At 46.4% G+C, this 24,100-nt stretch overlaps 1 protein-coding gene across 8 annotated transcripts in view; it reads left to right on the top strand.

Annotated features, from left to right (window-relative positions):
- TCF3 (transcription factor 3) overlaps positions 1 to 24,100 on the top strand; it is a 784,206-nt gene that overhangs the window by 184,303 nt on the left and 575,803 nt on the right. For 6 of the 8 annotated variants that reach the window (XM_086947156.1, XM_086947154.1, XM_086947160.1 and 3 more), the window contains exons 5-6: positions 11,658 to 11,751; positions 23,437 to 23,501. In XM_086947156.1, the coding sequence (XP_086803282.1) occupies positions 11,658 to 11,751; positions 23,437 to 23,501 (159 nt within the window). Of the gene's footprint in view, positions 1 to 11,657; positions 11,752 to 23,436; positions 23,507 to 24,100 lie in introns of all 8 variants that reach the window. The other 2 variants (XM_086947159.1, XM_086947158.1) reach the window with 1 other exon arrangement.

Below are 24,100 nucleotides of genomic sequence, written 5' to 3'. Positions count from 1 at the left end.
CAACTCTGGGCAATAGCTTGCTTAATCTCCACAACGGCCCCCACGACGCTAAGGATGCCTGGCCTCACAGGGAAAGCCAGGACGGGTTCCACAGCGGTATTCGTACAAGCGCCTCGAGACCCTTGCGGGTGAGTAGTGCGCTATACAAGTATCAATTTTTTACATTTTTACACTTGTTCATGGCGCCCTCTATAAGACAGGGCCTCACTATCTCAGGAGACTTTTTTCCTTTTACATACCGTCTCGACAGTTGCGATCTACTGGCCAGTGCCTTGCTGTTGTCCCTAGGTATCGCATGTCTAGATTGGGCGGCAGTTCCCTGTCGGTTAAAGCGTCCATGGCCTGGAATGCCCTGCCTTTTGGTCTTCGGAACACTGAGAGCCTTAGGCTGTTTAAAAAACAGCCTAAAACTCTGCTGTTTAAGTAATTATATATCCGGCTATCCTTCTTTTCCTTCCTTTCAACTTGTGGCATTCACGCCGGGACACTTCCGAGTAGCCGTGCGCTTTAAGTGGAATCTAACATAACAAGGGTCCCGACCAATATTCAAACCAAACCTCGACACCAGCAGGCACAAAGGATGGAACAAAGGAAAAAGATAATGAGGCAAAAGACAAAGAACCAGTTGCCCTGAAGAGGACACCCTCCTCTAGCTCCAATGTGAACTTTTGCCTGATGTTGAGAGGAAAAAGACTCCTACTCTCGACCAAGATGGCGCTCCTGCATCAGAAAAAGCTTGACTACCTGAAGGTGTTCCGCATCCCCATGAAAGCCTCGGAGTAAAGGTAATTGAGTAATCACCTACTGAACATCGAGGCGCCCTCAATGCAGCGCAAAGAGGAGACGAAGACCTGTTTGACTGCATGGTGGACGAATCCTCCACGATGCAGAGGCAGGGACAGTTGCATGACTAATGGCAGGATCTCCACATCGAATCCCCTGAGGAACGTGTCAACAGCTATCCATCGCAGCCCTTGCCCCAGACAACCTGTCCATGTACAATGGACTAATCAAGAGGTTGGTGGACATGTATCAGGTCCAGCTCGAGGAAGAGAGGAATCCTGCTTCCTCCTCGAAACCCTGATGCCATCACAGAAGTTTAAACTTTATCTTCCCATGCTTCCCAGCATATTGGACCAGGAAAAGGAAGTTTTCAACGAACCTGCCAGAGCGGATACTTCTGGAGTGGAGAAAAAAATATAAGCATTTCTCTCAAGACCCCCAGTACAACAAGGGGAACATGCCGGCAAACTCCATCATAGTGACAACAACCAGGAAGAGGAATAACTATGCCACGCCAACCTGCCCACCATCAGAGAAGGAGAATAAAAGAATGGACCTAGTGGGTAGAAAGATGGAGAGGGCAATGATGACGCAATGGAGAACTGCAAATTCCTATGCACTTCTCAACAGGTATGGCCACCAGTAATGAGAAGAAATGGAAGGATTCCTGCAGAACCTTCCAGAGCAATTCAAAAAGAGCAAGAGCAATGATCCAGGAGGACGAGAACTTCACCACTCCTGCCCCACTTCTGCACTGGACGTGGCAGATACTGTCAGTTGGCAGAATGTGCTTGGGCATCACCCTCCGAAGATTCCCTGGATTCAAGGCTGAAGTGCAGGCATCAATCATAAACAAGCCTTTCACAGGGGAAGACCTCTTCGAGACTGCAGTAGATGAAGCACTCTAGCAAATAAAAAAAAAAAACAGGCGACCACCACAGCCATGGGGGGGCCTTACAATTCAGAAGATCCTTCATGAAGGGGTGGGGGGACCTCCAACAGGCAGGGTAGGTTTCTCCCCAGCCCCAATGCAAAAAGCAAGGCTTCAGCTAACTAGACACACACCAGGCCATTCAACAACAGTGGCAACACCCTACAAGGTAAATCCAGGCGGAGGGGACATCCCGCTCCGCAGAAGAGGGACCAAGCAAATAACTAACGGCTCACACTCCTACCATATAACACCAGTGTGGAGGTTGGGAGATTAATAAGAGGATTCCTCCAGGAGTAGAATAGTAAGGCAAACTCCCCTCTACCAGAAGGGGCAGTCTGACATTGGAGACTGTCGTGAAGTTAATGGGTATTATGGCATCCTGCATGCTCCTCATACCGCATGCAAGACTGCATATGCGACCCATACAGGAATGGCTCTGCAATGGATGGTCACAAACTACGGGGAACTGTTAGGATCTAGTGGTGGTAATAGCAAGGGTTCAAAAGAAAATTGAATGGTGGAAACAAAAAATTTGAGGACAGGAAGACCTTTCAAATTACCAGCTCCCACGGTGACCATAATGACTGACGCATCCCTTAAGGGCTAGGGAGCACACATGGACAATCTGACGGTCTGAGGACTTTGCAGTCCAATCGACACTGTGAAGCACTTAAACTACCATGGAACTAAAGACTGTCTTCCTAGCGCTGAAATCTTTCCAGCACACATGAGGAAGCTAGCCGGGTTTTTCCAAATGGACAACACAACCCTAGTAAATAAAAAAAACCTCCCAGGGAAACAGAACAGAGAGGCAGACAGATTGGGGAGACAAGAAAACGCCTCCCACGAATGGGGATAAAGCAAGAAGTACTGGACTGCGTGTTCAAACGCTGGGGCACAACAAGCATAGACCTATGTCTTGGGGAGACAAGAAAACGCCTCCTACTTGTCTTTCAGTCCAGCAGACAGACATGGTATTCAGACCTTCTAGAACTGTCCAGAGGACAGGCCATAACAATCAAAGCAACTCAGAGCCTGTTAAATATGCAAAACAGAGGACTGTGTCGCCCAGAACCAGCCACACTTAATCTTGCTGGGTGGCTCCTGATTACCTAAGATTTGGACACCTTCAGCTGCCCTCCAGGACAATGGAAATCCTGCAAGAGTCTAGAAAGCCAGGCGCTACGAAGTGCTCCATGGCCTAGTGGATTAGGTACATCCACTGGTGCAGGGACCACAAAAATCTAGCTACCAGGAAAGAGCATGGTATGGTGCCAACATATCTCACACACTTACTGGACAGCGGCTTGACCTATGCATTACTACAGGTTGACCTGGCTGCCATAGTCTCGTACACCAGGGGATCAACAGAGAACAATCTCTTCACACTTCCAGTAGTGAAAAGGTTTCTGGAGGGATCAAAGACTGGCTCCACCAAGGGCAGCACCAGTGCCAATGTGGAACCCGAACACAATACTCACACAATTGATGACAGAACAATTTGAGCCAATGCACAACAGAGTTGATGTTCTTAACTCCCCAAGACAGCGTTCCTAATAGCAATCACATTACTCCACTGAGTCAGTGAACTACAAGTGCTCACGATCTACAGCCCATACATTCAAATCCACAAGGACAAGGTTGACCTATAAACAAACCTGCAGTTTTGCAGCGTGAATCTTTCTGGATTTACTATGCTGTGCATGATTCCGCGGTCTAGTGGTTGGGTCCGGAATCGTAGTATTTATTATCATTTTTTTCGTAGCCCAGGTGGGCGTCGACCATTTGGTGTCCTTCCGTGACGTCGGCGCGCTTCCCTCGGAAGCTCCCACCTTTGGGCGCCATCTTCAGATTCTTTTTTCCGCCGTTGGGTCTGGATCATCACCGAGAGGTTCCAGAGTTTTTGGAGAAAAGAAGAAAACTTGCCACCACAAGTACGCACCTGGTTTGCAACCTCTGCCAGCCGGTCGACCACGAGAGCAAGGATTGCAACGCCTGCTCGGCATTACCCTGAAGACTCTCAGGGTAAGGGAAAGACAGAGGAGAGCCAACTACAACATGCAAGGCCAAGGTCAACCTCCATCGCCCCGGGACTTGGGCCTCTCCAGTGGGGAAGAGGACAACATCGCCGAGGGACCAGAGGATTACACGGTCGTAGAGACCGTTATGAAGTTGACAAAGGAGGTAAGAGACGTCGACCCCTAAAACCCCGACAGACTCTCGAAAATCAGAGACTAAGTCCTCAAAGAGCACTGGCGCAGAAACAATCTACGGCGGCAGCTGAATCCAGGGACAAACAGCCCAGCGGATCCTTCGAAAAGGACTCCCAGTCGGCGAAAACCCTATACAAACCCAGGTCATCGAAGCACGTCCCCGGAAAGGCACGCTTGATGCCGAAAGAAAAAGACCCGAAGGCAACTTCGACGACGTCATCTAAGAGATCTGCTGAAACCGTCGACGCCGAACAGGCCGCCGAAATGGAGAGGAAAAAGAGAAGGCTCAAGGCCGAAATGGACAGTATCCTCAAAAGGAAAAAGGATTTTGAGGAACAGATGAAAAGATACACCATCCCTTCGAAGCCCACGACGATTGTCGAGGTTGTTGAGGACGAAGAGGAGTTCGACGCCGAAGAGCCGCCGAAAACCCTGGAGCCCCAGGAACAGCAGGAGGAAGAGGGCTTATATTATTATGAGGGAGAAGGCGAGGAAGACCCACCAAACAAGTTTGGGGTCGGCATCCTCGGTGGCGCAAGACCTGGATTGGCAGGACCTCGATGCCGAAAGCCAGGACGAGGCCGTAAAAACCTATCCTTTGAGGCCTTCGCCGCCAGACGACCTTGGCATCTACAATATGGTCATCAAGACTGCGGCTGCAGCATATGGAGTGAAACTAGAGGAAGAGAAACTAAAAGCCTGTTTCCTATTAGAAACCCTGCTCCCCACTCAAACTAGGAGCCTATTCCTGCCCATGCTCCCAACTGTCCTGGACCAGGGCAGGGAAGCATTCAAGTAGCCATCAACCTACAGATCTGCCACACCTAGGACAGAGAAAAAATATAAACATTCCTCTATGGACCCACCTTACATACAGGGATCCGTCACGGCTGACTCATCATTGCAGCAACAGCCAGAAAGAGGGCCAACGTTTCCACGAACTCGGGGCCACCTCCAGACAAGGAAAGAAGGAGGATAGACCTCACAGGAAGGAAAATAGAGAGGAATGCAGCAATTCACTGGCGCATTGCTAACTCTAATGCCCTACTCAACAGGCATACGTACCAACATTGGGAAGAGGTCGGACAACTACTCAAACACCTCCCTGAGCAATAACAGCAGAGAGCAATACACCTGGTGAAGGAAGGCAAGAACATGGCAAACTCCTGCCTCAAATCAGCCCTGGATGCGGCAGACACATCCAGCAGGCTCATGATGATTGGGATAACTGAAAGGAGGCATGCCTGGCTGAGAATATCTGGATTCAAACCAGAAGTCCAAAATAATATTCTAAACACACCTTTCAATGGGGAAACGCTGTTCGGAGCGCCAGTAGATGAAAAACTGACGCAGCTGAAGAAGAACGAAACTGCAAGGTCCATGGGAGCGTTGCAGTTCAGAGGTATGAGAAGGGGCAACCCAACACTGAGACCAAATGGCAGAGGGGGAAACCAACCGGGAACGTCACAGCAGACATTCGAACAAACCTACCTGGGCAACAACCAAGCGCAGCAAGGTCAACAGCAAACCTGGCAGTACCAACCTAGGGGCCAGTCCTTCCGCGGGCGATCAAATGGACGAGGGCAAACAAGAAGAGGGGGCCAGCAACCCACCTCAAATTGACTACGCTGCACCGAACGTGCCCACCCACACAACACCTGTAGGGGAGGGGCACGACAAAAGACCCAAAAAACAATTAATCACACTCAAATCGGGGATCATCGAACATGTAACACCAGTATGAGGCAGACTAAAACACTTCTTCCAGGAGTGGAAGGAAATAAGTCAAATGGATACTGAACATCATACAGTTCGGATACTGTATAGAACTGGAAAGAAAGCCATCAAACGCGAGGCCAAAAGGAAGGTGCGCTCAGCAAAAGAACTTGCGCTCCTCCTACAGGAAGCACAAGAACTCCTCCACAAGGAGGCAATAGAATCAGTACCGTTCAAAGAAAGAAACAAGGGAGTGTACTCCAACTACTTCCTCGTACCAAAGGTGGACGAAACGTTAAGACCCATCCTGGACCTACGGTTCCTAAACCAATACATAAAGACTCAAAAATTCAAAATGATATCCCTACAGGAGATTATTCCTCAGATAAGGAACTGAGACTTTATGTCCACCATAGACCTCAAAGATGCCTACCTACACATTCCCATGAACAGACAACACAAACATCTACTAAGATTTGCCATCAACAAAGCTCACTACCAATTCACAGCCCTAACCTTCGGACCAAAATCCGCACCAAGGGTCTTCACAAAATGCCTCGTAGCGGTAGCAGCGCACCTCCGGAGGGAGGGGATTTATGTATACCCCTACCTCGACGACTGGGTAATAAAAGCAAGTTCCTACAAACAATGCCAACTACATGCACAGCGGGTCACACAGACACTGACGGAACTGGGATTCTCAATACACTGGGGGAAATCCTCAATGGAACCAGAACAGGTGAAGATCTTCCTGGGCGCACAGCTCAACACCATTCAGAGCAAGGTGTTCCCCAATGACAAAAGAACACTTGCCTTACTGAAGGAGACACATCAGTACCAGAAGGGGCAAGTGAGGACAGCGAGCAAGATCATGGGGATGATGGCGTCCTGCATACACCTATTCCCCAATATACGACTCCACATGAGACCATTCCAAGAATGGCTCCAACAACAATGGGCACAAGCTACAGGGAGTTGGGAAGATCTAGTGGTTGTAACGCGCACGCAGTGCAAGAGGAGATAGCGTGGTGGAACAAAGAGAACATAACAAGGGGGAAGCCTTTAACACCACCAAACCCAACAGTGACCATCACCACAGCCTCATCCCAGAAGGGATGGGGAGCACACATGAACCAGCTCAAGGTGAGGGGGTCTGTGGACTTCAACAGATGCAATCAGACACATCAGCTACCTAGAACTAAAGACTCTGTTCCTTGCCCTAAAAGCCTTCCAGAAACAACTGTACAGGCAGAGTGTTGATACAAACGGACAACACCAAAACGATGTCCTACATCAACAAATCGGGAGTAACACAATCAGTAGCGCTATCCAACCTAGCGCAGGAGATATGGAGATGGGCCATCCCACTAGAAATAGACCTCCTGGCAATACACCTACCAGGAAAGGACAACGTGGAGGCAGACCGGCTCAGCAGACAGACACCAGAATCCCACGAGTGGGAGCTCAATACACAGGAAACGCAAAAGCTATTCAAGAAGTGGGGGACCCCAAAAATAAACCTATTTGCAACACACCAGAATGCAAAATGCCAATACTTCGCATCCAGACAACCAGGAGAACAATCCCAGGGGAATGCCCTATGGATAAGCTGGTCGAAGACATTTGCCTACGCTTCCCCCGACCCCCGATACCACTGATACAGAGTGCTCAGCAAATGCAGAACCAGCAACATGACACTGATTCTGGTGGCACCACAGTGGGCCAGACAGTCCTGGTTCTCACAAATAGTGGAGATGGCACAGAGACCACCACACAAGTTCGCAAAAAGAAAAGACTTGCTCTCTATGCAAAGCGGGGAGGTTCTTCACCCAGAGCCAGAGAGCCTCTGCCTGGTAGCCTGGCTCCTGAAGACTTAGAAATTGCACACCTAAAACTCCCAGAGAGCACACTGCGGCTGCTGCTTGAAGCAAGGAGGCCTACCACACGGAGGTGCTATGTGGCAAAATAGAAACAATTCACACAATGGTGCATCAGGGAAAAACTACACAAGAAAATCACCAAGGCATCAACAGTGCTAAAATATTTAACACACTTGCTAAAAACAAACCTAAGCTGTACCTCGCTGAGAGTACACCTAGCCGTGATAGTAGCCTACACAAGAGGGGAGATTCGAAAAAGCTTCTTTACATCACAGTTGGTAAAGAGATTCCTAGAAGGGGCTAAAAGGATCGGCCCCCCAAAAGAGGATGCCGCCGCCGGCATGGAACCTTAATATAGTTCTAACAGAGCTTATGAAAGCGCCTTTTGAACCCATCCACAAGGCCTTACTGCAGATGCTCACAATGAAGACAACCTTTCTGGTAGCAATCACCTCGCTACACAGGGTAAGCGAGCTACAAGCGCTAACACTACAAGAACCCTACATTCAAATACACAATGACAGGGTGGTGATGAGAACAGACCCACACTTTATGCCAAAGGTGGTGTCGAGGTTCCACATTAACCAAACAATACAGATGCCAAGTTTGTTTCAGAAACCATCCACAAGCGCGGAGAGGGCACTGCACACTCTGGACGCGAGAAGGGCAGTAATGCATTACATTGAAAGATCTAAATATCACAGAAAAACAAAGCAGTTCTTTGTGTCCTTCGCAAGTAGTTTCCTGGGTAGACAAGTGACAAAAGGCACCATCGCACGAAGGATCGCACAAACTATCCAATTCTGCCACAAGCAGGCAGCTCAATAACTACTAGGAGCGGCACAAGCCCACTCTACCAGAAAAAAAGGAGCAACAATAGCCTTCCTGGCAAACACATCCATACAAGACATTTTCCTGGCGGCAACATGGGCCTCAGTGCACACGTTCACCAAGCACTACTGCATGGATATACAGATGAACAAGGAAGCACAAGTAGGGCAAAAAGTGCTTCAAGATATATTCAACAACCAACGCTCATCTTCCACCCAGCGCCAAAAACATAACAAACCGCCACAAAGTCTATGCATCCAGAAAGATTAACGCTGCTAAACTAATAGTTTCTTTCCTGTCGGTGTATTTTTGCAGCTTGAAGTCTTTCTGGATTCACTAGTGCACCAACCCCCTCCGCTAGAAAGATGAGACAAGAGGGGCAGGAAATATGAACTTTATACAGTAATCAGACTCTTGAAGAGACAAAATTACAGTTTCTTTAACTGAAAGAAGGACTTTAGAAGAATGGAAAAGGATAAAACAAACGCAACACAAAAACAAGAAAAAAAATATCCGAAGATGGTGCCCAAAGGTGGGAGATTCCAGGTAAAGTGTGCCGACGTTGCGGGAGGACACCAAATGGTGGGACGTCGACGCCCACCAAGGCTACGAAAAAAAAAAAACAGAAAAAATACTACGATTCCGGACCCAACCACTAGACCGCGTAATAATGCACAGCATAGTGAATCCAGAAAGTCTTCAAGCTGCAAAACTACACCGACAGGTAAGAAACTATTTGTTCTTATCAAAGTTGATATCACGATTCCACATCAGCCAAAGCATCCAACGGCCGGCATATTTTCAGGAACCAAAATCACAGGCTGAAAGGGTGCTACACACCTTGGACATGCAGAGAGCACTCTTGTACTACCTACAAGAGACAAAAGCAGTTTCGGAAAGGGAACCAATTCTTTTTCTTCTTAGCCAGGGCAAGCAAAGGGATGCCAGTAACTAAGGGAACGATTGCACAATAGATAGTGGACACTATCCAAACATGCTACACAAAGGCAGGAAAAACTTTACCCACATGCCCCAGGGCACATTCAACCAGGATGAAGGGTGCAACCCTAGCGTTCCTAGCAAATGTACCCATTGGCAACATCTGCAGGGCCGCAACTTGGTCATCCCACACACCTTTATGAAACACTATGTGGACATCCAGATAAACAAGGAAGCACAGGTGGGACAGAGAATGCTACAACACCTGTTTGCCAACTCATCCACATTTCAACCCATCTTTCCCAAGGTACCAGAAACCGCTACTTAATCAGATGCGCACCATGTGAACCCAGAAAATAATTCATGCGGCAAAATTAAATGGTTTTGCATGTTGAATCTTTTCTGGATTCACATGCTGTGCATTATTCTGCCATCTAGTGGTTGGGTCTGGCATTTTCCAACTTTCCTTCTTGTTTTTTAAGTTCAACGGGTCTGCCCATTTGGTGCTTCCTGTGACGCTGTGTCTCCTCCTCCAGAATCTCCTACCTTTTCTTGCCATCTCCAATGTTGTGAAGATGTTTTGAGGAAGAAATTCCAGAATTTCATCAAAAATCCAGTGGGGCTGATACCATTTAGGATGAGGTATGAGAGAAGTCAGATATTTTGGCTAACCCTTGACAGAATGCTATTGTATTTGTTTGAAAAAAAATCCAATAAAATACTATGAAATTAAAAAAAGAAGTTTGGAGGACTTTAAAGAATGCTTGTTCGGGGTGTGGGGGAGGGGTGGCTCCATACCAACTGCTAGCACCGGTTTTCGCAGATGGACAATCATCTAGTCTACAACTTCTGTCTACTGATCGACCACATGAGCGAGGATTGCAGTGCCTGCTTGACCTTCACACTGAAGACCACAAGGGTGAGAGACGGACAGAGATGTGCTCATCATAATAACAAGTAGGGCCAGCAGATAACCCCATCCTTAAAAGACTTGGGTCTCTTCAGCGAGGAGAGGACAATATCACAGTGGAAGCGGAAGGAGAGAGATTGGACGTCAAAGGGGAAAAACTGCAGAGATGGAGCGGAAGCGAAAACAACTCGAGGCTGAAATGGTTGTTTTAATTCAAAAGAAGATGGACTTCGATGAAAGTCTGAAGGGGTTTCTGCACACCTCTAAAAGAGTTGACGCTGAAAGAGCAAAGGGAAAGAAGTAGAAGAGATTGAACCCCCCTCACACCAGATGAAGAGGAAGAAGAACTCTATTATGAGGAAGCAGGAGAACAAATGGGGGATGTATACCAGGGTTCAGGTGCTGACTATGCAGACCAGTGGCAGGATCTGGAGACTGGGTTAAGTTACCCTTCAAGACCTTCACCCCAGACGATATAGGCATATACAATCAGGCCATTAAACATGCTGCTGATAAATATGGGATTCAATTGGAGAAAGAAAAACTGCTGTTTGCTGGAAACCCTAATGCCTACACAGTCCAAGAACAAGTTTCTTCACATGCTCCCTAGTGTTTTAGACCAGGAAAGAGAGGCATTTAATAAGGCTGCTACTGTCAAGCTGTGACTCAAAGAGCAGAGAAGAAGTACAAACTCTCTTCAAAGGATCCAGCCTATATACAGGGAACAGTTCCTGTAGCTCAATTGTGTCTACTGCTAGAAAAAGAGCCACTGTACTTTCAACTGGGGACACCACCTGAAAAAGAAAAATAGAGAAAGGACTTAAAAGCAAGAAAGAAAGTTGGAATATTCCGGACCCAACCACTAGATAGTGGAATAATGCATAGCATGTGAATTAAGAGAACTCTTCAAGCTGCAAAGCTACACCTACAGGTATGAAACTATTCATTACCTACTAGTAGTAGTAGTTTTGCAGCCTGGAGTTTTCTGGATTCATAATTTACCCACCTGTCTCCCAGAAAATGGGTGTAAAACAAGTGGGGTAAGTGAGCATTACTTCAAAACAAGGAAAGTACCAAAGAGAACAGATGCCAGGAGAAAGAAGATTCTGCAGATGGCGACCATCCACAGGATATTGCGGGGGACCGTCTAAAGCCCCCACAGGAGATGCCTGCAGTCGGAGAGGGTGGGGCACGAGTAAGAGACAAGCCAAGATGCCGGGCTAACCACTAGATGGTGGAATAGATGCTCAGCATGTGAATCCAGAAAACTCTTCAGGCTGCAAAACTACTCTTACTAGTTAAGTAACAATTTCATTTTATTTTGCCATAGGGAGTGATAATGACAATTAATTGTTTGCTAAAATGTAGGCAGATGTTTGTTTAAGCAATCTGTAGATCTGGGGTCTAGTGTGAGCCTCATTAGATCACTTTGCTTTCTAATCTATTTGCAGGGCTATGTGGAAGGCCCCCATTATGGAGAACATAGAGAACTATCCTCTCACGACAGCAGCATAGCAGCTGCACAATTTCTAGCAACTGGACTTGGTAAGTTCTGAGTGTTTGTGGCATATATGAAGTTCCCAACACACACAATCTTGGTAATGGTAGGTCGACTTGATACTATTTTAGCTCATTTATATAGTTATTGCGTCTTAAAATGCTTTGAGGTATTGCATCAATGTTCTCTTAACGTAGGTTGGGATGCATGGATCAACAAACCACATTTGATATTTACACAGATTTTCTCAAATACTTTCAAACATTAGCTCTACTTCAACTTTTCATTTTAGTCTTGTATGCTATTGACATTATAAACCATTAAATCAAAAGATGAAACTGAGAAGAAAAGTTGCTCCCAACTTTCTATTCAAAGTATTTATTCATGATGAACAAAAGTGGGTACACTGTTGGAGATATAGGCTACCACATATGTGTGGCTTTATTTGCCCTCCAACTGACTGTGCTTACTGGGCTATATCCTATGTGGGTACTATTTTAGAATTGTATCCCAGAGTCGCAATCCTAATGTGCTCCAATTTGACTGCTATGTCGCCTCTTTTGTTCCTGGAGTTCCTCGAGGTAATGAAGAAAAGCATAAAGATTTGTCTCCGGCTGTAAAGGGGTTGATAAACTCTGATTCAGTTTGACAATAGAAGTAACCCCCAGAGATGTTCATTTCTAGTCGTTGCTTCACCACCGAAACCAAAAAGCACTTTGGGTTTCTAAAATGTGACAATTAAAACTAAGATGCCCACAAAAAGCAGGAAGGAGGTAGCCTCATCTGGATCGGATACACAATCCCAAAGTATTGCTTCTTGTATGATATGTGGCTGTAGATACATATCTTTTGCATTCTTCTGTCCTCTCTTGCTGATTAAATTTAAAAAATCTTTGAGTCATGAGATGTGCTGTGACTACTGCCTTAGTCCACAGTGCTCATGGGCATTGTATCTAATGTAGATTGTTTTTTTCCCTGCTTTTGGGTTCAGACATGTTCAGCAATAGCTCAGAGTTTGATACGTTGCTCGCAGCTGTTCTGACCTAACTCCACTGTTCGAGAAAGATGGCTCAGATGACAATCACTGCACAAGTGATCTCAGTTTGAAGTTCTTTCTGATGGGAACTCAATTTTTATTCCCATTGGTTGGGACTGCTTTTCTTTAGTGCACCATATGAGAAGGTGGTGATGGAACACACACCCTTCTATGTTTTTCAAGCTGGAACACACTGCATCTGGGGGTAGACCATCAGTGCATTTGCAGCGTGAATCTTTCTGGATTCACTATGCTGTGCATTATCCCGCCATCTCCTGGTTGGGTCCGAAATTGTCGTATTTCCTTCTTTTTTTTCCGGCCCAGGTAGGGTGGGCGTTGACGTACCATCATTTGGTATCCTCTGTGACGTCGGCACGCTTCCGGCGGAAGCTCCCTCCTGTTGTCACCATCTTCAGATTCTTTTTTCCGCCGTTGGGTCTGGATCGTCAACAAAGGAGCTCCAAAACGTTGGAGGCAGAATCACTGGAAAATCTAAGAATCACCAGGAAAACGACTTGCAGTGACCGTAGGACCAGTCAACTAACAGGGACGACGACGAAGAAGGAGAAGAACCAGATCTTCGACGTTCCATGGACGATGCACGCACAGGGGGCCCCATGAGCGCAGTAATGGACAAGACTCTGTTCAAATTCTGCGAGAACTGCAGACACAAGTACGCGCAGAAGGACCAGCATCCTGTCTGCAACCTCTGCCTTCCGCTCGACCACCGAAGCAAGGACTGCAACGCCTGCGCAGTTTTCACGCCTAAGACACTTAGGGTGAGAGAGAGAGAGACAGGCGAACGCCATGCAGGGACATGGAGCACCTCTATCGCTCTGAGATTTTGGCCCCTCCAGTGAAAGTGAGGATAAAATCGCTGAGGGGCCAGAAGACTCGACGGACGTCGAGGTTGAAAACAGGAAGGAAGTAAGAGTCGTGGACCCTTAGGACCTTGACAGACACTCGAAGGAGTGAGTCCAAATCCTGCCAAAAAGAGGCACTGACATCGAAGTCCTCGCCGCTAGTAGCCGCACCCAAAGATAAACAGCCCAGCGGATCCTTGGCTAAGGACTCCCTGCTGGTGAAAATTCCGGAAAAGACAAGGCCGTTGAAAGCGGTTCCAGAAAAGGAACACTCAACATAGAGGCAAAAATCCCAAAAGCAAGACCCATCGTCCAAGCCTACGACCGCGACATCGTTGGCGACCACGAAACGGAGGCCGGAGGATCTCGATGCCGAACAAAAGTCCGAGATGGACAGGAAAAGGGTAAGACTCTAGGCCAAAATGGCGAGTATTATCCAGAGAAATAAGGATTTCGACGACAAAATGAGCCGGTACATGATTGCATTGAAACCTGTGCTCGAGGTCGAAGCCGAGAGCGGCACGGAGGAACTCCAGCCGCCGAACACTCCAGAACCCGCCGAAGAGCAGGTAGAAGAAGACCTGTATTACTATGGCAAGGAGGAAGAAGAATCGTACCAGGCCTCGACAATCTGAGTTCCAAGATCTTCTGTGGCGGGATCTCAACGCCGAATCGCCGGAAGAGGGCGTAGAGTCCTACCCTTCGAGGCCTTTGCCGCCAGAAGACATTGGAATGTACAACCAAGTCATAAAGAGAGCGGCAGAGACCTACAAGGTGAAGCTGGAGGAGGAAAAGCCTCAGGCATGTTTCCTGCTGGAAACACTTTTGCCAGCACAGACAAGGAGCCAATTCTTACCAATGCTTCCTAGTGTGCTGGACCAGGGAAGGGAGGCGTTCAAAGAAACAGCTATGTGCAGATCTGTCACCCAAGGTGTGAGAAGAAATACAAGCACTCCTCATAGGACACCATGTACATCATGGGGTCAGTACCACCTGACTCCATCATCGCAGCCACAGCCAGGAAGAGAGCCAACAACCCCACAAATACAGGACCACCTCCTGACAAGGAAAGCAAGAGGATGGACCTCACAGGGAGGAAGATGGAAAGGAGTGCGGCAATACAATTGTGTATCGCAAACTCAAATGCCCTCATCAATAGGCACGCATATCAATACTGGGAGGAGGTTGGAGAACTACTCAAGCACCTACCAGACAAATACCAGAAGAGGGCCAGCCACCTGGTAGAGGAGGTGAAAAACATGGCTAATGCATGTTTGAAATCCGCTCTAGACGCAGCAGAAACATCAAGTAGACAAATGATGATGGGGTAACGGAGAGAAGACATGCCTGGCTCCGTATCTCTGGCTTCAAAGTCGAAGTACAAAGTAACCTCCTCCGCACACCCTTTAATGGTGAACAACTGTTCGGTAGCACAGTTGACGAAAAGTTAAACGAACCGAAGAAATTAGACTGCAAGGTCAATGGGAGCCCTGCAATTCAGGAGAATGAGAAGGGGAGTACCTCAAAGAAGGCCAGCAGGCAGGGGTAACAACCAACTAGCCACATCTCACCAATCCTTCAACCAAAGCTTCCAAAGAGGAAACCAGGGTCAACAGCAGGGACAGCAACAACAGACATGGCAGTACCAGCCATGGGGCCAGTCCTTTCGTGGGCGCACAAGAGGACGAGGTAGCACACCCAGAGGAGGCCAACAGCCAGCCTCCAAGTGACTTCACAAATTCTTCAACACACATCCAACCTACATCAACAGGGGTGTGTTAAATTACAAAGAGACCAAAAGTTTGTCAGTTCCTCCAACATGCAACACCAGTAGGTGGCTGGATAAAGGACTTCCTCCAGGAATGGAGGAAGATTACCACAGACAAGTGGATACTAAACATCATACAACATAGCTATTGTATAGAACTTTAAGGACATCCCCCACACAGAAAGCCAAACGGAAAGATTCACTCAAGAAGAGTACTATCACAATTGTTACAGGGAACAAAGGAACTTCTAGATAAACGAGCCATAGAAAAGGTACCAGCTCATCAAAGAGGGGAGGGGGATCTACTCCACTTACTTTCTAGTACCAAAGGTGAAAGACGCTACGTCCTATTCTGGACTTAAGGTATCTAAACAAGTACATAAGAAAGCAAAAATTCATGATGACAGCTCTACAGGAAGTAATTCCCCAGATACAAGGGGATTACATGACGACAATAGATCTAAAGGATGCGTACCTGCACATACCATTGAACAGAAAACAAATACTAAGGTTTGTGGTAAAGGATACACACTACCACTTCACAGTGCTAGCCTTCGGCCTGAAGTCAGCTTCAAGGGTGTTCACAAAATGCCAGGCAGCAGTGGCGGCACACCTGAGGAGACTGGGGATACACGTATACCTGTATCTCGACGACTGGCTGGTAAAGGCAAGCTCATACAACACCTGCAAAAAAAACACTCGGACAACAATACAAACGCTGTCAAGATTGGGGTTCTCCATCCACTGGGGAAAATCGTCCGCAGAGCAAGTGAAAGTCTGATTGGGAGCAGAGATCAACACCTTACAGGGCAAGGTGTTCCCAAGCACAAAGAGGACATTGGCAATTCTGTAGGAGACACAGAACTACCGCAAGGGGCAAGCTCTGACAGTGAGGACGGTTGGGAAAATGATGGGCATGATGGCGTCTTGAATACACTTAATCCCCCACATCCGACTACATATGAGACCGTTCCAGGAATGGCTTCAACAGCAATGATCACAGGCTACAGGAAGCTAGGAGGACCTTGTGGTTGTCATACAAACAATACATCAAGAAATGGCTTGGTGGAACAAGAGAAACCGAACACTGGGAAAACCATTCACACAACCAGCTCCATCAGTGACCATCACAATGGACTCATCCCGGCTGAGATGGGGAGCGCACATGAACAACCTCAAAGTGAGAGGATTGTGGAAGCCCCAAGACACAGTCAAACACATCAACTATCTGGAACTAAAGACAGTCTTCCTAGCTCTAAAGGCCTTTCAGTAGCACCTATACGGAAACAGAGTGTTGGATCAAACGGACAACAACACAACAATGTTCTACATAAACAAACAAGGAGGTACTCACTGAGCGATCCTGTCCTCACTAGCACAGGACATTTGGAAATGGGCTATTCCGAAACAAATAGACCTACTGGCAATGCACCTCCCAGGAAAAGACAATGTGGAAGCGGAAAGGCTGAGCAGACAGTCGTCGGCATCCCACGAGTGGGAGATCAACCATCAGGAATTACAAAAAAGTTCAACAAATGGGGGACACAGCAGATGGACCTATTTGCAACACCCCAAAATGCAAAATGCCAACACTTCACATAGAGACAAACGTGCAGTCAATCCCTGGGGAATGCCCTATGGATAAGTTGGTCAGGGCCATTTGCCTACGCTTTACCGCCGATACCACTGCTACACAGGATACTGAACAAGTGCAGAGCCAGCAACATGACGCTGATTCTAATCTCACCACAGTGGGCAAGACAGACCTGGTTCTCACAAATAATGGAAATGGCTTAGAGCCCAGCTCACAAGTTTCCAAAAAGAAAGGATCTGCTAAGCATACAAAACTAAGAGGTGTTGCACTCAACCTGGTGGCATGGCTCCTGAAGAGTTAGAGTTTGCACACCTCAAACTGACAGAGAGCACTTAGAGCAGTGTTGCGGGAGGCCCGGAGACCTACCACAAGAAAATGGAAGAGATTCTCGCTATGGAGTGCCAAAGAGAAACTGCAGAACAGGAGGACAAGGGAATCCACAGTTTTAAAGTACCTAACTCATCTATTGCAAAGCAAGCTAAGTTACACCTCTCTCAGGGTGCACTTATCAGCAATAGTAGCGTACACAAGGGTAGAGACCGGGAGAATTTCTTCACCTCACTAGTGGTAAAAAGGTTTCTGGAAGGGGCAACGAGAATAGCCCCCCCAAAAAGGGTACCACCATCAACATGGAACCTCATCGTGGTACTGGCGCAACTAATGAAGGTGCTGTTTGAACGCATGCACAAGGCCACACTCCATATGCTCACGCTTAATACTGCCTTTCTAGTGACTATCACTTCACCACAAAGGGATAGCAAGCTGCAAGCACTAATATTACAAGAACCCTACTTACAAATACACAGCAACTGGATTGTAATGAGAACAGACCCACACTTCTTACCAAAGGTGGTTTCCAGGTTCCACATCAATCAATCAATCAATCCAAATTCCAAGTTTCTTCCAAAAGCCTACAACAAGCACAGCATTACACACACTGGATGCCAGAAGGGCAGTAATGCATTACATAGAGCAGACAGAGGAATGCAGGAAAGACATAACAGCTTTTTGTCTCCTTTGCCACCAGTTTTCTGGGATGACCAGTAACCGAGAACACAACTGCAAGGTGGATCGCACAAACTATACAATACTGCCACAAAAAGCGGGACAGGAATTGCAAGGAAATACGCAGGCTCACTCAACAAGGATGAAGGGAGCCGCCATAGCGTTCCTAGCAAACACAGCTATTCAGGACATCTGCCAAGCAGCAACATGGGCATCTGTGCACACTTTCACTAAACACTACTGTGTGGATATTAAATAGAATAAGGAAGCTCAAGTGGGACAGAAGGTCTTACAACACATGTTCAGGAATCAGAGCTCCTCTTCCACCCAGCCACCACTTACCTAGCAAACCGATACAAAGTCTATGCACATCATAGTGAATCTAGAAAGATTCACGCTGTAAAACGAATAGTTTACCTGTCGGTGTAGTTTTGCAGCTTGAAGACTTTCTGGATTCACTAGCGATCCCACCCTCCTCTGCCAAAAGGAGCCAAGAGGAATGGATTTCATAGACTAACAACAACAACACTCAAACAGGAACAGAAAAAAGAATCCAAAGATGGCAACCACAGGAGGGAGTTTCTACCGGAAGCGCGCCAACGTCGCAGAGGACACCAAATGGTGGTATGTCGACACCCACCCTTCCTGGGCCGGAGGAAAAAAAAGAAGGAAATATGACAATTCCGGACCCAACCACGAGATGGCGGAATAATGCACAGCATAGTGAATCCAGAAAGTCTTCAAGCTGCAAAACTACACCGACAGATAAGAAACTATTAGTTTCTCCCGATCTTAATGAGACCTCCCTCAAGTTCGGTCTTGCTTTTTTTGGTTTAAGAAGACCCAGAGGTGCCAAAGGGAAAGGTGTTAGCAGTCATTCTCAAATCTCCAATATTTTGGGAAGCAGAACCTGCTTATCTATGAGGAAGAGGCGGATCCTTGCGGCATCCAAGAAGTCCAACGTACACCCATCCCTATGATGATGTCCTTGAGTGCCTTGGAGAAAGATTAACAGGATGGTTCTCCTTTGGCATCTACACCAACAGAGTTTGCTCCTAAAAGACACCCAGAGGCATGACTACCACTTCAACACACATCCCTCTCACGCAAGAGCCTCTACTCTTAGGCAGAGCACCACACCCGTGGGAGTTGGACATTGAGTCCAGTCCAGTGCAGGGCAGCAAGAACGCCTCAAAATGAACACACTGTCCAGTTCTTTCCCATGCTAAGTCTCATGCTGAAGCCAGTGCCTGATATCTCCCAAGACCCTGACAGTGCTAAGATGGTTTTGCAGCGTGAATCTTTCTGGATTCACTATGCTGTGCATTATTCCGCGGTCTAGTGGTTGGGTCTGGAATCGTAGTCTTTTCTTTCTTTTTTTTTTCCGTAGCCCAGGTGGGCGTCGACATCCCACCTTCTGGTGTACTTCCTGTGAAATCAGCAAGCTTCCTGCGGAAGCTCCCACCTTTTGGTGCCATCTTCAGATTTTTTTTTTTTCCACCGTTGGGTCTGGATCGTCACTGAGAGGCTCCAGAGTTTTTGGGGAAGAAAGAAGAGGAAAAAGACGACATTTTCACAGAAAAGTTTGGAGAAGATAGCGAAGAACAAGATCACCAAGCCGGGACGACGAAGAAGGAGGAGAACTTTGAGATCTTCGACGTCCAACGGAAAATGTGCACACAGGGGGCTCCCGAGCGCAGGAATGGACAAGACACCTTTTAAATTCTGCCGTAACTGCCACCACAAATACGCGCAGAAGGACCAGCACCCGGTCTGCAACCTCTGCCTGCCGACCACGAGAGCAAGGATTGCAACGCCTGCTCCGCCTTCACCCCGAAAACACTCGGGGTTAGAGAGAGACAGAGGAGAGCCAAATACAACATGCAAGGCAAGGACCAACCTCTGTTGCTTCGGGACTTGGCCTCTCCATCGACTAAGAGGACAACATCGCCGAGGGACCAGATGACTTCACGGTCGTAGAGACCGATAAGAAAACGTCTAAAGAGGTAGGAGAGACATCGACCCCATAACCCTCGACAGAGCCTCGGAGGCCTGAACCAGACTCTCGAAAAACAGTCCTCGAAGGGAGCACCAGCGCCGAACATTCTGGCGGCCACAGCTGCATCAAAGGACAAGCAGCCCAGCGGATCCTTCGAAAAGGACTCCCAGGCAGCGAAGACCGGCAAAAAGCCAAGGTCGTTGAAAAGGACAGCTCGACTTCAAAAGACAAGGACTCAAAGATTGCTTCGACGTAGACTACGTCGAAGAGATCGTCCGAAACGCTCGACGCCGAGCTGGAGAGAAAGAAGAGAAGACTCTAGGTCGAAATGGAGAACATCCTGCAAAAGAAGAGCGAGTTCGACGAGAAAATGAATGAATTCACCTCATGCCTCTTTTATCGTGTACCAGACATTCATTATCACGGTACCAGCCTGTGGTACCGAAATGACCCTTTGGAGAAAATGCTTCTTGGGCCAAAAGGAGTATCCCATTTTCTTTAAAAAACAAAAACAAAAAAAAATGGTCCGCCAGTCCACATTTCACTACATTTTAACCACTTTATTTGCATGGTGCTCACCTCTTTGAATGCAGATTTCTCAAATGGCTGAATAGCCACATTTGGTGCAGTTCCATGTTGATGTTTTTTCTTTAACACTTACCAACATTTCCTATGGTCAATAAAAAAAATTGGGACCTTCCCTTTTATTGGCCCCTGCTGAATGGATCACCATGATACTTTCCAGAAAGGAGCTGATGTGGATAAAACGTTTTTAGAAAGTTTTGTGAACATTTGTCAAACAAGGCCAAAGACATTAGCGAAACAAAAAATGCTTATCCTGTGTGAACTCTAACCTCACTTTAACTTCATAGTTTTTTTATATACAAACACACGTGTATATCCTCCTGCAAACTCTACCATAGTCTTCACAGCTAATAAGAGCACTAATGCTCCAGCATTTACAGTTTTCACCAGATCAAGAGATTTGAAATGGGATCGCTGGTTGAACAGGTATGGATGTCAGCAGTGGTAGGCAATGCAGGAATTCATACATCACCTCCCAAACCAGTTCACAAAAAGGGCAAACGCTCTCTTCCAATAGGTTAAGAAAATGGCTTCATCCAAAGCTGCTTTCGGCCAGATGTTGGCTGACACAGCCCGCAGGCAGACTTGGACCGGTGTCTCCCTTAAATGCACCTTGTTGTGGGTATCTAGGTTTAAGCAAGAGGTACAGGCATCCAAAATTAACATGTCTTTCACTGGGGCTATACTGATTGGAGTAGCAGTGGAGGATTCCCTCCAACAGTGGGCCCTGCAGTTAAGAAGATCCTAGTAGGGAGTAGGGGCTATTCTTACGAGAGACAATGGGTAGAGGAGGGCATCCGCTCAGCCTTCAACAAACACCTGATACACAGCCAGCCGCCAAAGGGCCCTGCAGTGGCAGTATCCGATAACACAAAGAATGACTTTTCGGGCATGGCCAGAGGTTAGAGCCAGACCACCAGAGTTTCTTCCCTGGCTCCAAAATTTATCTAATCAAGGTTCCCTGATACCAAACACCTATTGGAGGCAGACTGGGATGTTGACTCCAGTTGTCAAAGGAAATAACTTCTGAAAAAGGGTACTCAACGTCAGAAAGCACAATACTACATAGAGTTTGGAGATCCTAAAAAACAAGACTAAATAGAAGACCTTCTGCTAAAGGGGTGGGTGGTGGCGTGGAGGGGGATAGATAAGGTACCAAAATTTGAACACCGAAATGAAGTGTTCTCCGCATGCTTTCAAATCCCAAAACAGCACTTGACTTTGAGGCCCATTTTTTTTTCCCTTGAATTTTGGAACAAATTCATCAAGACACAAGTTCTAAATGACCCCAACCTTAAAGGGAATGACCTGCCAACCATAGACATCAAGGATGCGTGCTTCCATATCCTGAATAGCACCAGGTGCAGCTCATGCAACAATCCTACAGTACAGCAGGGAAAACAGTGGATGGAAAACCAAAGGAACACTCTACCAGAGAACAATAAGGAGCGCCCTCCACCTGAATAAAATGGAGTAAACAATATCTGCATACCAGCCGCAATGTCCATGATTTACATGTTTAGCATGTCCATTATTTGCATGTTTAGCAAAACATTCTTTAACTTAGCCTCCTGAGTGCAAGTAATAAAGCTGTGTTATCTACGCACAGAATGTGAATCCAAAAAACAGTAGTTTTGCAGCTTGCAGACTTTTCCAGATTTTTATTTGACCCTCCTGCCTCCCCAAGAAGCCAATTCAAAAAGTACAAAAAACGATTTATAAAGATATATACATATAGTAAAGCTCCAGAGCAGTACAAGGCACATGAAAAGAGGAAAAATGGTCTGAAGATTGCAGTATTGCATTTCGGACAGAAGTCTGATGTGATGGGGGATTACTATACCCACCTACTGGTCGATGCCCAAAAGAACAAAAAAGACAAACAAATGGGGGCCGTCTGGACCCCAACCTCTTGATGAATGAATAATTAACAGTATGCAAATTTAGAAAAAAGTCTTCAAACCGCAAAACCTGTTACGGGTAAATGGCCATTTTTCTTAGGATGCTAGCTCAACGTGCCTGTTTGAATGTGTGGGTGTAGAAGCCTGGATTATGGTCCAGTGACATTGGGAGATATTCCCCTTAGATTTGTGGTTGTCCTTGTAACCCTTTTTGACGGCTGTTTGTACCTGAGATGTGGTAGTTACATTACATTTTCTGGCTCCGTGTCATTGTTTAATCCCAACTCATCAAGTTAGGGAGGGCCTGTGACTTACAGGGTGATTTGACCATGTGATGCTGGCGTGTGCCATGGATTTATTTGGTGTGCTGGTCCTTGAGGAGCATTGACATAAAGCAGTGATAATTGAAGTGGAAAGGAGTTGAATGAGTTTTGTGATCTAAGGAAAGTAGTTCAAAACTGGCCTTCTTGACTAAGATTTGTTTTCCATTTGTTATGCACATTTTGGGTTTTTACTTTGCTATATGAGTTGGAGTGATCTTCTGCCAATATCTTGAAAAGGATGTAATGGCATTCAAAGATTTGCTTCTTTGGGTATTGAACAGTTGTAGGAAAAGCCTGTAGATAGATTTACAATAACAATGAGGAATTATTCTAACATTCATGACTTGGATGAAGATGCAGAACCAGGACTTGGTAACTATTTGTTATGATGAATGAACAGGTGGGTGTATAGTTCTCAAATATCTCAGGCTGCAATGCATTACAGGAAAATATTATGCAATTCGGACCAGAATTGTGCATTACATATGTGTAACTTCCTTAGTTACATACATCATTTCTATATACTGCTGTAGGTGGTAATTGCAAATTTCTCACACTTCAACTCTAGTATCAAAGTTTATTTGCGTGAATTGGTCGGAATTTTTTTTTAGAGTAGAAACATTTACTTACTCTTTTTCTCTATCACATCATCTTTAAGGCAAAAATGAAAGACCCCCATACTCAACATTTGGTAGAGATTCGGGAATGCCAGGTCTTAACCAGGTAAGGTACGAACATATACCAATATTGTTTTCTTCTAAAAATGTATGGTCTTTGGTGATAAAGGGGCTTGTTACCAGGTAATGCATGTTTGTTTTTTATGAATCATTAAAAAAAGTTTATGAACTTGGTTGTATTGGTTGAGCTTTTTATGTTATCAAAACCGTTCTTTTTAAGAGGAAAGTTGTAATTTAATGCATCTTTTTCATATTTTACTTTGGCTGCATGCACTGGTTTTACTTAGTGTTCACATGTCTGTATGCATTCTACCAATATTTCTGGTAAAAGGTGCAAATAGGATGACCATGACACAATTACAAAGTGTCTAGAAATATGCACTGAGTAAGCTTCGGAAAGTGCTTTTTCAATACACTTTCCCACACCCCTTTTCACTTGGTCTTGCTGAATGGACTATTCTAGTGGTTGACATAGGCAAAGTTCAAAGGGAACTTAAGTGGTTGCACTCAAATACATGAATGACCGGTTGTTACAGAGTCCAATCGCTTGGCAGCAATTACCACAGATGCATCACAAGCAGGGTTAGATGGACAGATGGGGAAGCTTATGATTGGAGACCAGTGGGGACACAGTGAGATAGTTGA

Source organism: Lissotriton vulgaris, chromosome 12, assembly GCF_964263255.1.
Source record: "Lissotriton vulgaris chromosome 12, aLisVul1.2, whole genome shotgun sequence".
Taxonomy (NCBI): Eukaryota; Metazoa; Chordata; class Amphibia; order Caudata; family Salamandridae; genus Lissotriton; species Lissotriton vulgaris.
Note: the sequence above shows the minus strand (reverse complement) of the source record. Positions and strands in the feature narration are given on the sequence as shown.